We start from the raw sequence: 15432 nt of genomic DNA, 5'->3' as shown, positions 1-15432 counted from the left end.
TACAGTTGAAGAAAATGTTAGACTTCTTCCATTGAAAGCAAAAGGACTGAAAGAACATTTTTAAACCCTATTAGCTTCAATGAGATTTAAATAAGTGATTGAAGGTAAGTGCATAATTTTGTGAATAAAAATTCTTTAATGATCCTTAAACCTACAGCTGTCTCATCAACGTTATCTAGAGTGGAACCAGAAATTACTTCCGGTAATCTGAGGCTAAACTACTTGAAAATTAGATTTTACGAGGAACAAGGGACAATGATTCATGTTAGAGATCTACAGTTCCCTCTCTTCCTGTCAGTCAAAAATGAACCTAAATCTTCACCTCGCACATACAAAATCCTTAAGGGTTTTTATTATTGCTAAACTACTTGAAAATTAAACTTTATGATGAGCAGGGGACAATGATTCATGTCAGAGATCTATAGTTCCCTCTCTTCCTGTCAGTCAAAAATGAACCTAAATCTTCACCTCATACTCACAAAATCCTTAAGGGTTTTTATTATTGCCTGGTTTTATTACTTTGTTTGTAATTTTTATTTTCTTCTTAAAACTAGACAGAAGTTACCTAGTAACTATGTTTGCCCAGACCAAGACCTCATAAAACCCACTCAAAAATTGATAGCCTCATAAAGTAGCAGTCAAACATGCAGGAATTGTATTTTTCATAGCTTAACTGAGCTAATCTATCCAGGAAAACCTATGTAGCTTTAAAACAGCAGCAGCATGCAGTGTTCAGTTTTAATCCCACTACATGTCGGTGTTGCACCCTGCAGCGTGCCCTCCACCAGAGCAGAGCCAGAGCAGACGCTGCTGTCCCACAGCACTGCTGAGCAAGCCGAGGGCCACTCGTGGGGCAGGTGGGCACATGGGCAATGCCCAGAGGTGGCCAGGGGCAGAGCCCTCATCCCGTGTTCCAGCAGTATGTGGGAAACACCCCAAATCACAGACCCAATAGTCAAGGTCCTGTATTCATGAGCACTGTTAGTCAACCTTGCCATAGTGCTGGCTTCTTATTCAAGTCAGATGTTTTTGGGGTGTTCACTACTCCCTACATACTTGTTGAAAGTAAATAGTGAGGGGGAAAAACCTTAATCTTACAGTCTTTGACAACTTTTCATTCTATAACTATACTAGAATTTTTTTTCCCTTTAAAATTGTAAGGCAGGACTAGAACTGTAGCTCTTGTCTTTCTGGTCTCATCTCTAAGCTTCATTCACTTTCTGAGCTACAGAGATCTGTTAATAAAACAAAAAATTGCAACAAGAATTTTAAAGTTATTGAGTTTTTGGAGTTTTTTCAATACAATAAAGAAAACCTAAATGTTTATACCTTTAATATTTCTTGCCTTTGCCCTCGTACTCCACATCTACCTCTTTTCACATCACACTTTGAAGAAGAGAGGGGGAAAGAGCTGCAGTAAAGAATGAGAGTTCATTAGTATTTTTGGCTCTTCCTAATCTGAAAATTGAAAAGTTTTTATTATTTTTAAGGAGAAAATTTGCTTTTTTCTCCTGAAACATCGTATTCTACAGCATTTTGTTCAATAGAGTTGTACACAGTTATACTGAGGAAGTCTGACTTGGTTGTTTCCCAACAGTATCCTTCTAGTAGTTCTTACCTTAAACACGAGGTGTCAGGTTTTCAGCCCAAACATCTTTAAGCAGGTAAAAAATGGTTTTGGCATTGGATAAATTCCGGTATTACTGGAAAGAAGAAAGGCACTAAAAAATTAAGCAAATAATGATTGCACAATCTCTTTGACTGCTATGACAAAGCTTTGACCGTTAGTTATTTGTTTCTAAATTACAGCCATGGTGGAGATGTCGGACTAGGAAATTGGATCTGACCTTTCATATCCTGAGACTGGCAAAAGGCAGAACATTGCACCATCATTCGATCTTGGGAAATTTTATTTAATCACTGGAGGCCTGCTGTGTCCTTTCTATGTCCTCCTGAAAGACCGTACAAATGGCAGAGAGAAGACCAAAAGATACATGTAGAATCGTGGGTTTCAAATAAAACATACAATCTTTCTGTTTAGATAAACTTCTCGCTGAGAGCGGAGATTTTTAAAAATAGTCTATGATCCGTTGTACAAAAGTAACAATAGTCCTGAGGCATGAAGTCCAATTTAGACCCAAATGTTCCCAAAGCTTAAAGCTCTTAATGTACAGTATTATGGACCAAAACCAATGCTACAACGGAAAAGTGCTTTTGTTCTTAATCTTGTGGTCTCTGATCAGATCCAGCTCTAAACACGTGCAACCTGGCTGCCAGCTAGGAGCAGGTAGCCCCTGAAGGAGTGCATTCCTGGCCTGAAACCCCAGAATGACTCTCGTGTGAATCGTGCTTTCTTAGCTACTGCTCTATAGCTTTTACTATCACATTCATTTAATAAAATTGCTTTTTTGCATAAACTCCACATTGATTTTACACAAACTCCTGCATTGACTAAAGGTTTCCTTTCTAGACAACTGATGTGTTTCACTGATGATTTTGATGACAGATCTCAGAGCCAGTAGGGGAGGAAATTCAGCCTTGCAGGTATTGACTTGGTAGGGGAAGGAAAGCTCTCACACTGGGTTTTCATATACTGTTCTAGAAAATATTAACCACAGTACTATATATGTACTAAATTTGCTTTAAAATAAACTCTTCTGCATTTGGTTTCCTCTAGGCTACAGACAAATCTATTTGAATGCTTTAGGATTTGAGGTTAAAATACCCTTCTGTCAGCAATGGAAGCTTTTCCTCCCAACCCAGAAGGGAACAGAATTAAGGCACTCACAGTGGTTCTTTACTTTGGTGCAGATCTTAAACGTGATCAGTGGAGGAACAAAAAGTATGAGTACTACAAGGAAAATCTGCAAAGCAAAAATCTGTAGCAAGCCAACAACACAATCACCTAATATATGGCAAGATACCAGGAAGGGGAATAATGTTCTGGAAACCTCCATGTTAAAAATTGGAGGAAGAAAACTGAGAAACAAAGAGATCTGTACTGATAAAGTCACAGAAGTGGCGATTCAGGAAGCAAACCTGTAGTGGGGCAGAGGCAGGACTTCAAAAAAAGGGGCAGAACAGGCAACCTACTTGTTTTCCTCCTGAATTCTCTGCAGCAGGATTTCCTCATCACATCATGTGGAGCCATGTAAATATGCCCCCTCTGGCTACGTGACAGGAATCATTTCCTCCACCGTGCTTGCAGGGAAGGAAAGCAAAAAAGAGAGGTCAGGATCTTGGGGATTTGTATTAGCAGATAGCACTTAGTCAGGAAAGGGATAAAGATTACGGGGGAAGTGGTGCTATTGGTTTGTAATCCTTTTCTGTCACACATACTTTTTTTATTAATCACAAGGAATATGTGGAAAAAATTAAGCTTTACTATTCTTCACTTTCAATTTCTAATTGGTGCTTAATGCAGGGTATAAAGGTTTCAAAATGTACTTAGAACAAGCTTACAAGCTGAAATTTTGTTAGAATCCAGAAATGTGACAGAAAAAAATTTTCTGCCCAAGTTTTCAAATGTGTCTCTCCATATCTGCACCTAAAATAAAGAAACATGGGAAAACAGGTGTTTTAAAACATGGCGAGTTTATTAGCATATTCTTAGCTGTGTTCTCCCTGCTTCACATATTTAAATGCTGAATAATAGCTTAGATTAGACAGTCTAGTTTTAGTATTACACATTGTACCACTCAATGAAGCAGTGTTAAAATGTGTGCCTAAGGCATCTTTTCAGTTTCTGAACTGAAAGTTCAAGACAACCATTTTCAGCAGCCTAAGAAGTGTGGACATTGCCTAAATGAAAGCAAAGGCAACAGCTGTGCTGGAATCCTTCAAGTGCTGCAACCCCATTCGCACGCACACATTTTTGCCAGTTGAAAAGCTTAAGCTTTCTAAATAGGAAAGAGAAAAGACTGCTCCCACATAAAAGCATCCAACATTATCTGCATCCACACTAGGAACTGCATCAGTATAACGCCCAGGCAAAAAAAAACCGCACTGTAAGCAAAGCGGTTAGCCTGGAAGAAGCACATCGGCTTCCTTAGTGGTCTGCTTGCAGGAGTTGTGTGATTCTTTCCAGTAACACCTCTCTGTGTATCTCAGTGCTCTGGCCAGAGCTGGGACTCTGATTCTAAGCACAGCCAGGCAGGAAAAGCCCAGCCTGCTGCAGCAGCACCATGCCTAAGCACTCAGGTGACATGAACAACTGATTTCATCAGGTCTGGTCAATGTGCAGAAGTTTTGCTGGTTGCAAATGGATTCATAAAAACCAAAAGCAGACAGAAGTCTTCTAATAGATTTCAGTCTTATTTCCTACCGATGTAATGAGTACAGAGCACACAATGTACATTCAACAGAAAGATAACTTCCAGAAAAACATCCATCCTTGAAGACTTTAAGCACTACAAAATCTATTACGTACTAGATATGTATGCTGAAACATACTAGTTTATTTTTTATTATATTAAGACATTTTATTGGAACAAGACTAACACACTCAGGTTAAACTCTTTTGTACAACTGCTCTGCCCTTATTCTTAGTTACTCACTAGCTTTTAGTCATTTTATTTATTTCCATCCTGCTCATGAAATTATTGAGCAGTGCCAGGGATCGCACTAATCCCCATTGAACTCTGCTGGAAACAGCCCCACTTGATGATCCTTTCCTACTGATAGTTACGCCTTGTCCCCCTGTACTCAGCACTGGTGAGGCTGCACCTCGAACAGTGTTCAGTTTTGGGCCCCTCACTGCAAGAGGGATGTAGGGGTGCTGGAGCGTGTCCAGAGGAGAGCAATGGAGCTGGTGAAGGGTCTGGAGCACAAGTGTTATGAGGAGCGTCTGCAGGAACTGGAGCTGTTTAGCCTGGAGATGAGGAGGCTCAGGGAGGACCTGGCTCAGGGAGGTTGTTTAGTTTGGAAAAGAGGAGAGTCCTGGGGGATCTTATTGCTCTCTACAGTTACCTGAAAGGAGACTGTAGGCAGGTGGGTGTTGTTCTCTTCTCCCAAGTAACAAGCAACAGGAGAAGAGGAAGCAGTCTCAAGTTGCACCAGGTGAGGTTTAGATTGGGTATTAGGAAAAATTTCTTCACTGAAAGGGTGGTCAAGCACTGGAACAGGATGCCGGGGATGGGTGTGGAATCACCATCCCTGGATGGGTTCAAAAAATGCATAGATGTGGTGCTTAGGGACATGGTTTAGTGGGGACTTGGCAGTCCTGGGTTAATGGTAGGACTTGGTGAACTCAAAGGTCTTTTCCAACCTAAATGAATCTATGATTCTTCAATTGTTGAATTCAGTTACCAGTTTTCTATTTTACATGTGTACTACTTCTGTTGCAATGTGATGTGTTTTGAAACAAGAGTATCATGCAGCAGTAAGATAAACACTTCACACATTTTTATATGCAAGTATACTTTGTCTATTTTAGACATTTTAACCCGATTTCTTGCCCTGTTAATGTGACTAAGGAAGCTTGGAAGACACTGTGTAAAGGTATGTGATGTTAATATATGCTGCTAACTGATTTATTTAAATAAACGTGTCTTCTTTTGGGCATTGTCTCATTGGCATTGACACAGGTTATACCAGTTTACCTCCACTGACTCTGAATTGCATCAACTTAATTTCACTGATTTACAATCACGCTGCTAATGCTGTGTTAAGATCAATTCTTAGCTTACAAAGATTTACCACGTACCTTATAGTTGTGTCCTGAAGGAACCATAGATAAATGTTTTCACTGGAAAATAAAAAGCAGTCAATAAATGCACTTTATTAGTATCGGCAACATAAAAGAAAGCCTACAGCTGTTTCACATACGAATTGCTTAACCAGTGATCTTCTACCATTAGACCTTTTCACAGGCAAAAAGTTCAGAGGTGATAAAAACTTAAAAGACAAATCTGACTGCAATTACACAGTTATATGTCAATCTCCCAGTTAATCTCTTCTCTTTATACTCTCTTATAACCAGGTTGAATCACTCCAAGTAGGAGGTGAGGTCATACTAATTCAAGCAATCTTAAGCACTCAGATATCTCCTGATCTGACTAATATAAGGAACTCTCTTTATTGCAGTTACATTTACTATTTTTTATAAAATTTGCCACTGTTCATGTAAAAATGACACTCCTGACTTGGCACTGAAGAATATGATGGTGAGAATTTTCACCATGAGTCTAATTCAAGTTTGTCTGAGGCTCGAAGTCACACCAGTGCTTTTTATCCTGGTGCTCCTAAGCTACATCAAGTGAGCTAGTCTCAGTTCTCATGGACAGAGATTCATGTAGCAAGAGCCCACCACAACTGTTGGCTTCCCAGCAGACAGGCACATGAGTGGCTCCTTGGGAAGGCTCCTGTGATAGCTTGGAATTTCTGAGATATTTTTTTTGTTTCTGATAAGAACACCTGATCCACAAAACAAACCGCAGGGCTTTTGCCACAACCTTGGCTTGCCAGCAGTCTGAGATTCCACTCTGACAGACAAAGGATTTTGATTTCTGTCCAGATCGTATCTTCAAATGTTACATTTTTTCCCTCAGTTATGCTTCCCTAGGATAAGAGGTTTACTGAAGTCCTTTCATTACTCCAGGGATTGTTTCAACATACATTTTTTTTTTTTTTTTTTTTTTTTGTAATTCCATCCAGGACTTAATTTGCAAATTAAGCAACTAACCTTGTTGTTCAGGCAAGACTTACTAATGCTGCTTCTAAAATGGCTACTAGAATCTGTTCTACTGCAGTCTCTGGGTTGCCCTAGCTGTCCTGCACTTTTTAACATTATTACTTTTGGCCTTTTTTAAAACAAGACAGGTTAGATAAGAGAATATAGGAAAAGGCTTTTAGGAACAGCTTATTCAAGAAGGTTTTCAAAAAGACACGTGATGTTGTATGCAGACTTGTAACTGGCGTATGTAAAAAAGTATGGCCATTTTCAGATGTATACAGTAATTCCTGAGGCAAAATGCATGCCATTCACCAATACCTTTTTCAACATATGCAATGAAGTCTTTCAGAATCTGCTGTTAGCTTAACTATGAGAAAACAAAGAACACCTCACACAAACAAATAGTCCATAGTAAAAATAGTGAAATTACCTTTCAAGGAAATAATTTAACTGATTCCCTGTTAATTGCTGTGTCCTAGCAGCCCTTCAGAAAAGACGTGCCACCTGACACTGTTGTGCCACATATTGGATGTGCATTGCAGCGAGTTTGAACTCTACGATCTTGAAGGTCTTTTCCAACCTGAATGATTCTATGACTCTAAGTAAACTGTTCAGTTTTGTCAAGGCAATTTGCTGCCTGTTCCCATTTCTGATGCTTCTCAGTCCCCACTGCAGTCAAACCATCTATAGAACAATCAATACAACATATAGAATAATCAATACACCACTACTTTAATTTTACAGAATCATAATTTGGCCACCTTTTTTCCATCCAACTGCGAAGATTTTCTGAGCAGAGCACCTCTACAGTGAAGCTACCCTTACACGCTAGAAAACATAGGGAGTTTGCAAATTAGGGAGGGTCAAAGTTGTAAAATGAACCTTCATTTTGACCTATTATGGTATGAAACCGGCGTTTATGCTGACTTTTCTTTCGTTGGTAGAAGGATCACACATGTTCTACCAAATATTTGCTTTGGTACGCTAGGTAAAATCCCACTGGAAATCTGGACACGTTATCTAAGCAAGGGAAAAGGCTTAAATTCCTGCCTTCTTACACAGAGTGTGAGGTTGAAGGTGGATGAAGTTCCTGGTGTTAGCTTATGCGTGTAAAACCCTGACAGCACACAGGTGCCATTCAGGAATGACTACAGCCCAGCAGAGAAATTCTTGTGAATGTGGTGTTCCCCAGTCAAACAAAGTAAAAATGGGAGAAGTATCTGAACATACATAAATTTACTTTTAACTATAAAACGTGTTATTAATTAGCTAATTTCACATGACATGCCAGATGTTGAAATGACTGTGTTTTGCCTGTGGTACAGCAATACCTCGAGTATGAGCTCAGACTGAGGGATTCACCGGGCCACACAGTGCCACGGCTGCAAACCCTGCTTGTCACACACCACTTACAGTCTGAATAATTGAGACAGGCAAAGTGTAAAACGGGAAACAGAGATACGGCAGTATCTTGTCTGAGGTCACATGGCTGGTCAGTCACAGAGCTGAGATTAGAAAGGGGGCCGCCAGGCCCCCTCCAGCGCCCTCGCCGCAAGACCCTGCTGCCCGCCCCTGCTCAGCTGGTGAACGTAGCTCCATTTGTTACAGCAGCTCCTTGCAGAAGCGATAAGTCTCAACGGAGTCACAAAGCGTGTAATGAGAGCCTCTGCTGATAACAGCGGGTTTTGTTGAATTACAGAAACAAGCATACGGAAGCCTTCAAAATAATTCTGAAATTTGGCTTTAAGAAGTGAAAAAGCATAATTAAAAAACATCTAATTTGAATAGCTCTATGTATCCCCACTGTCTGATCAGGTTAATTACTTAGTTTGATTATTTTCTGAAATCCTTTTAAATTATTAACATTGTAAAAAAAAATAACCCTCCAGTACAAAATGATAAAAGCATAATTTGATAATCCTGTAATAAGGGTAGACAATTGCTTTAAGAAATGTTCAACTGCTTTTCAGGCCTGAGGCTAAGTAGGAAAAGATAGCTATTTGCACATCAGAAAATTGTGATATTTTAAACGTAGCTGCTAAGTCTTTATTTTACAAAACATTCTATTTGTGCGTCATTCTGCAGAGCTAATTAGAACAATAATAGCTATAAAATTTATTATTAACTGTAATATTTGCCCTTCGGCGGAATTTGCTCTCACTCTGCTGTTGTCAGGTAAACTTGTGGCCAGCTATTACTATAAAAATAACTTCAAAGGCATATTAATAAAAATAATGCAGTAATGAAGGATTATTTCTTTGGGAGAGTCTAAAAATGCTGATGTCGTTTGGAACAGTTTCATGCCTGTACTGCTGCTGATGGTGGTAAATAACTCCAGCCTCCTCAAAATGACTGCATCACATCCAGGCGGTGCATGAAGGCATTTCATTCCAGATTAATGCTGATCAATGAGTCAGGTATTGTCTGCTGTTAAGGAGAAAACCGGTGATTGTGGACCACATGGAGCTTAGCTTGATTCAGGTGTGGTTCTGGGACTAAGAGTAAGTAAACCCACTTGGGGAAGCAATCTGCGGTCGCGATATTCCCAGCTCAGTCCCTGAGTTTTAACCTCAAGAACTTAAAAATACATACCGCTGCTCTATGAAAAGTTTGACATTTAAAGTATCTTGCTTCACTCAAGTGGTTCTTTGGGTTTGCTGAAGATGAAAGTGATTTCCAAGTTAGGAAACCAGGTGACATGAGGGATGGTAATGTGGTAAGAAAGTTGAGGAAGAATAAAAGGGTTGGGTGAGGGGGAGGAAGTTGCTCCCATCAGCTTAAGCTGCTGGTGAGTCTACCCCTCAATGAGAAACTGGATTCAGCAAGATCAGGAACAGAAACATGGTCATGAGTCTGTCTACAAAGCTGTAAGCTAAACACAAGAGCTTTGTTGTATTTTTAGGAAGAAAAGATGTGTTAGGAAAAAAAAAGAAAGATACTAAAAAATAGTGATGAAGGCAGAGAACTAAGAAAAAAAGTGTTGCAGATGTCAAGGAGGATTTTGAAGAAGTGTGTAGGATACATCATTCCAAAGCAAGAGAAGTGTTAAGGAAGATGCATCAAGATTGTAGGTGCCCTTTAAAAGATGACTTGAGACATTGATAAGATCTGTTCAGAACGCTATAAATTTCAGAACAGTGTTTTCTCTCCTTAGCCCAGATGTTGATAGTAAGCACGTATGCGGTCCAAAAGGTTGATTTGTTTAGGCAATGCTTTCTCTGCTTGACAAAACTCAGATACCTAAATATATCTATCTTGTAATTCCAGTGATGGGCCAATGACTATGCTCTCCCAAAGCTTTCTAATAAATGCATATGCAAAAGCTATTTATTGGAATTTCTGGGGATACTTTCAAGATACATAGTTATATTTTGATGGTTGTTTCCATCATGCTAGATAAAAATAATGGCACAGACTGTTTCCAAAATAAATACTGAAACAGTTAAACTAGCCACACAGTCATTCTTCCTGATTTAATTAGGATAATCATAAGAAATTATGTTAGCGCATGCCTTTTTCTAACCTACACTTTCTGTAGAACATACATGCCCCTTTCAACTCACAAGATGAACAGAAGCCCAAGGAGTTAACCATACTTTCCTTCTAGCTGCAGAAACGTGCTGCAGAAACGTCCTGCATAACTATTAAAACCAAGTACATGTCAAAGATATTTTCTTTTGTGGACTGTAATTCAGAAATTAGGAGGATTTTTATAGGTGAGATATACAACTACATCTTCTTTACCACCATGCATCCCAACTAGATTCAAACTGCAGATGAAGGAGAAGCTCCAAGAGTTCTGTTCTCACTGGGCAGTCCCAGAAAATTGCTGTCATGACTGCTGTTTCACTGCCACAAGCTTTTGTCATAGAAGGTTATAGGTGCTTTTTGGTGAAAAATGTCAAGCCAGCATAGTCAGTTTATATATATTTTGAAAGCAGGACCATGTCCAGAGTGTAAGTGGTATATACAGGATATATTCTGGAGAATGGAAGACAATATATTATATGTGAACTGCACAGAATACTGAGAATTGCAAGTGTTGAGGGGAAAACATGGGAATCTGATTTTTTATTTCATTTTCAAAATAAACATTTGGATACAGACATTTCATAAAATAGAATACATCTGCAATGGTAGGCAAAACAGAAAACGAAAATTTTAAGTACTTTGAAAAAACACTTAATAGTAAGATTAAAAAGATTCTCTCCCGCCCACCCCCAATTAAGTTCTACACACAATGACCCAGTACCATGCTGCCAGTTACTTACTGCTTTACTAGGGAAGTAAGCCTTCAAATATCCTCAGAGGCCATCAGCATAAGCCCAGAAAAATGACTGTTAATTAATCATCTTAAAAATATTAATTATTTTTAGTACAAGTAATTTTAATGAAGTCTTAAAAACTACAGCCTTGGGAAATTGACTCCTCCTTTTATATATGTGCAGACACACAGAGAGATTATGTATAGGTATATATACAGAGCTAGTACAGACAGCACAGCCTGCTTTAGCTCTCCTGTATTTCTAAAAGTATCCAATCAGTTTATAAATTCACTATAGAAATGCTTCAGTGATTGTGCGTAGTAATGAATTCTGCAGTGTGCTTATATGCCGCATAGCCTAGTACTTTCTTTTGCTGGAGTTTTATGTAAGCTTGTGCTCTTTGATTAAAGGAAAGAAAGGAAGGGAGGACAGAAGGAATTGAGGGAAAATAAGGAAGGATGGAAATTCTCAGGCAATACTTTGTAAAATTTTGGAAATTGGGTAAAACTGAATTAATTGATGCAATAGACACCATGACTTCCTTTTTTTCAGTGTGAATTAAAAAAAACAAAAAAACAAAAAACACCACAAAAACCAAACAACAACCAACCCTAAATTCAGGCATTACCAAAACCATGGCAGTAAATTACATTTATTTTTTTGAATATACAAGTGTCTGCCCTGGATCTCAGCTGTGGAATTTAAAAATCAGGCATGAGTAAAAGGACCACCCAAAAACATACCTACTCAAACCAAACCCTCCAGTAGTTCTAATAAAGAAGAAAAAAATGATGTTGTTTGCTGCGTTCCTGGAGGTAAGTTAATGCAAGTTCTAGTGGACAACAGTGGATAGAGCTTTCCAGAACTGAGGATCCCTCACAGAGAATGAACGCCCTGCCAGCTGCTTCCTCATACTTCATTTGCAGAGCTCACATGTGTGAATCTCTGTGGAGTTTGAGTTGATGGTATATCACAGGGAGAAAAGTAATCTTTCAAGCAACTAGACTCAGTTCCACACAACTGTGCTCAAACACGATAAAGTTCTCATAAACCAAACAGTTTGGTGAGAAAAAGATTTATCTCTGTAGGATAATTTATTTTAATCTGTTATGTAAATCAGTAGCACTGCTATCTTTTTAGTATCTTCCATAAGGTTTTATTTAAAGTCTAGACATGCTCTACAGAGAGTGTAAAATGTGTGCATCTGAAATCGCATTTTAAAAGAAGGTTTTAGGCCACAGAGTCATTCTGGAAGCAGAACTGACTCATGGTTTCTCAAAGCCTGGGCAACAGCCAGCTTAAGGTACATCATGCAGGCTGTCAGTCAGCAGCAGAGCAGGAGCAGCCTGTTTGGGAGCCATGTGTTCAGCCCCGTACAGGCTGCTGCTACATGCAGCCCGGCACCTACCAGCAGTGCAGCCAGCAACGGAACCAGCATCCCTTGCTGACCGCTTGTTCCCCCACCGGCTCTCCTGGGGAACGAGCAGGTGCCATGCAGCACAGCATCCTACCGTGTCAAGTTGTTGGGGGCTTATGGGGGGCTAGGTGGTCTTTTTTTGAAAATTCTTCTTCCCTGAAGTCATTTGAATATGAATCTGTGTGAAGGTACAGTTGGAAAGGCAATCAGTTCGTACTAGCAGGTCGGGCTATGTTTACCTCAGCCCAATATTTCTTTCTGTCTACTACTATATAATTTCATACTTTTTTAATGTGCCTGAGAGAATATATACAGAATATGGCAAAGACTTGTTGCAAAGCATACATATGTCAAGGAGCCTAGTGGCAGGGAGTGGCAGGGCTCCCTCAGGGGCTGCCAGGCAGAACCACAGAAGCAGGGCTGGTCCCACCATCCCAGCCAGAAGCTGGGGCTGGCACATCTGCCAACTGTTCACAGCTGGGACCAGCAGGACCCATGGCTGGACACAGGCCACTGAACGATGCCCAGTCCATGGCCTGGTAGGGCATGGGCAGTTCTGTAACTCGTATTTGCCTAATGCTTCCTCCCAGCCAAGGGCAATTCACATTGCCATCCTGGATTCCCCAGGACCATTTTCCCCCTGCTGTGCTTCAGCACAAGCACTTCTGAACTAACAGCTGAGCAATATTGCTTGCTCTTGCAATGACATCGTCTCTCTAGGCTTTTTCTTTAAACTCCAGCTTCCTGAGTGGCAGGAAATTCTGATGTTCACTCATTCATTAGAAGTTTTGCACTTTGTATTTTCAAAGTAAGCTTTGGGAGCATAAACTGTAGAGACTCAAATAAGGGAAGCTAAATAAACATATTGATTAAATGAAATAAATAATCCCTCTGTGTGATCTTCCTGCAGGGACAACTACAGTCTGATATTACACAAATCCGGTCACAGACGTTCAGGTCAGCTTGGGTCTGGAAGTACAGCATTTTCCAGCCAAAGAGCCCCCTGGCCACCAGATGTTGCCAGCTGCCACCTAGAGCACCTGGGGTGCCCCATCACCAGCCTCCAGCAGGGCCGGGCAGGCTCCCCGTGCCGCTTGCTGGGGGCTTAGCTCCTCTCCAGAGCACGCACAGGCTCCAGCGCCGCACAGGGCCCGCCAGAGCTGGGCTGGCCCCATCCAGCATCCCCGACAGGACAGCCACGGCTCCGGGGCGGCTGGGGGGCTGCTGGGCTCAAGCACAGCGCCACACCAACGCGTGGGGCTGCGCCAGGTCCCCCAAGACCTGTGTCAGCCTGAGCTAATGGGCTCACTGGGGCTGGGGTGACAGCACGCAGACACCCACTATGGCCTGCTGCCACCTTCCCGCTTGACGCCCTCCTCCTCCTCCTCCTCTCACTCCGGTTAGCCCAGCCCCTCGCCCTCTCCAGCACAGCAGCTGAGTAACTTCCGATTGACACGCCAGGCGGAGTTCGGATGGAAACTGCCCGCCCGCCCGTCGCCGTTAAGCCGCTCAGCTGCCGCAGCACCGGCTGCACAACACCTGCCCCGTGTGACGGTGTAACTGGGGATGCCAAGGCCTGGAGGTGCCGTTCCCGAGCGCACCGGCGGGCTCGGAGCAGAACGCACAGCCGCTCCTCTAACGCCCTTCACTGCGAGCACCCGAGCAACCAGGCACCAGCTGGGACCTGCGGGGACCCACGTGTTTGTAGTTGTTCCGATTATGTTTGTGACCGCCACCGCGTGGCCCGGCGTCACCGCGCTGCCCCTGCTCGCCACGATGTTTTCCCCCAGCGGGACGCCCGCAGCCGGCCCGCAGCCTCTGCCCCCGCGCACAGAGGCGCCGCGACACTTCACACGGCGCCCGCCCCCCGGGCTCGCCCTCCCTGCCCGCGCGTTGCAGCGCAGCGCGGCCCCGGGGCGGGGGGAGCGGGGCCCCGCCGGCGGCGGGCGGGGGGCGGCGCGGGGCAGGCACGCGGTGTTTACGGGTGAATGAGGGGCGAGGCCGGTAGCGCTGCGTCAGAGCGGCGCGGGGGCGCGCGAGGGCGGGCGCACCCGGCGGAGCGGCCGCCGCGGGCGGGGGGCGGTGACGCGCATGGCGGGGCGGGGCGGGCAGGGGCGGGGCGGCTGCGGAGCGCGGCCGGGCGCGCTGCCCCGCGGCACCGGGGGCGGCTGCCCGCGTCCTGCCCGGCCATGGGGGTCGGGCTCCGGCCGAGACCCCGCGGGCGGCGCTGACCGGAGCGGCACCCGCCGCTCGCTCCCCGCGCCCGCGGCCCCGCAGGCAGGAGGCCGGGCGGCGGCGGCGGCCGGCGCCCGCGGGCGGGTGGCGCGGGGCTTGGCGCGGCGGGCCGCGGCGCGCGGGGCTCGGGACCCGGAAGCAGAAGCGGGGCCGAGAGGCGGCTGGATGGGAAGGCGCGGCGGCGGCGGCGGGCGGCGATGGGAGAGCAGCAGAGCTCGCTGAGCGCCCCGCGGGCGGCAGCCGCGCCGCCGAGCCCGGCCGGGGCCCCGCGGGAGCTCGGCCCGGACGAGCCGCCGCCGCCGGAGGCGGCCCCGGGCGGCGGGGCGGCCGGGTCGGAGCGAAGCGAGGAGCCGCCGCCGCCTGCCGCCGGCCCCGAGCGGCGAGGGGCCGAGGAGGCGGAGGCGGCGACCGAGCCGGAGCAGCCGCTGGCCGCAGGAGAGCCGGCGGCCCTGGCGGAAGAGGGGCCGGGGCCAGAGGAGAGCAGCGGCGGCCGCCGCCGCCCCCCCCGGCGGCACGTGTACTGCACCGTCTACTGCGTGGAGAACGACCGGCCGGCGGCAGCCCCCGTCTCCCCCGGCGGCGGCGGCGGCTCGGGCGTGGGGCAGCCGCCGGCGCGGCGCGGGGTGGCGGCGGGCGACGACCCGCTGTCGGCGGGCGGCAGCATCGAGGTGGTGGACGTGTACCTGCTGCCCGAGCCCTTCTCCGGGCTCATCGCGGGCGAGTTCGGGCCGCTGCTGGTGCTGAGCTGCCGCGTGTGCCTGGAGGAGAAGCCTATCAAGCCGCTGTCCTGCTGCAAGAAGGCGGTGTGCGACGAGTGCCTCAAGCGGTACCTCAGCTCCCAG

The 15432-nt window shown here is 44.8% G+C and overlaps 1 protein-coding gene across 3 annotated transcripts in view; it reads left to right on the top strand.

The window, feature by feature from the left end:
* The window catches only part of RNF217 (ring finger protein 217), a 93756-nt gene that overhangs the window by 15280 nt on the left and 63044 nt on the right, over positions 1-15432 (top strand). For all 3 annotated transcript variants that reach the window (XM_080389951.1, XM_080389950.1, XM_080389952.1), the window contains exon 1: positions 1-15432. This exon is cut by the window's left edge and continues 15280 nt beyond it. In XM_080389951.1, coding sequence (XP_080246077.1) covers positions 14788-15432 — 645 coding nt within the window. In that variant the 5' untranslated portion in view covers positions 1-14787.

This window comes from Falco punctatus, assembly GCF_963210335.1.
Source record: "Falco punctatus genome assembly, chromosome: 5".
NCBI classification, from domain to species: domain Eukaryota; kingdom Metazoa; phylum Chordata; class Aves; order Falconiformes; family Falconidae; genus Falco; species Falco punctatus.
This window is presented reverse-complemented; position numbering and strand designations above follow the sequence as displayed.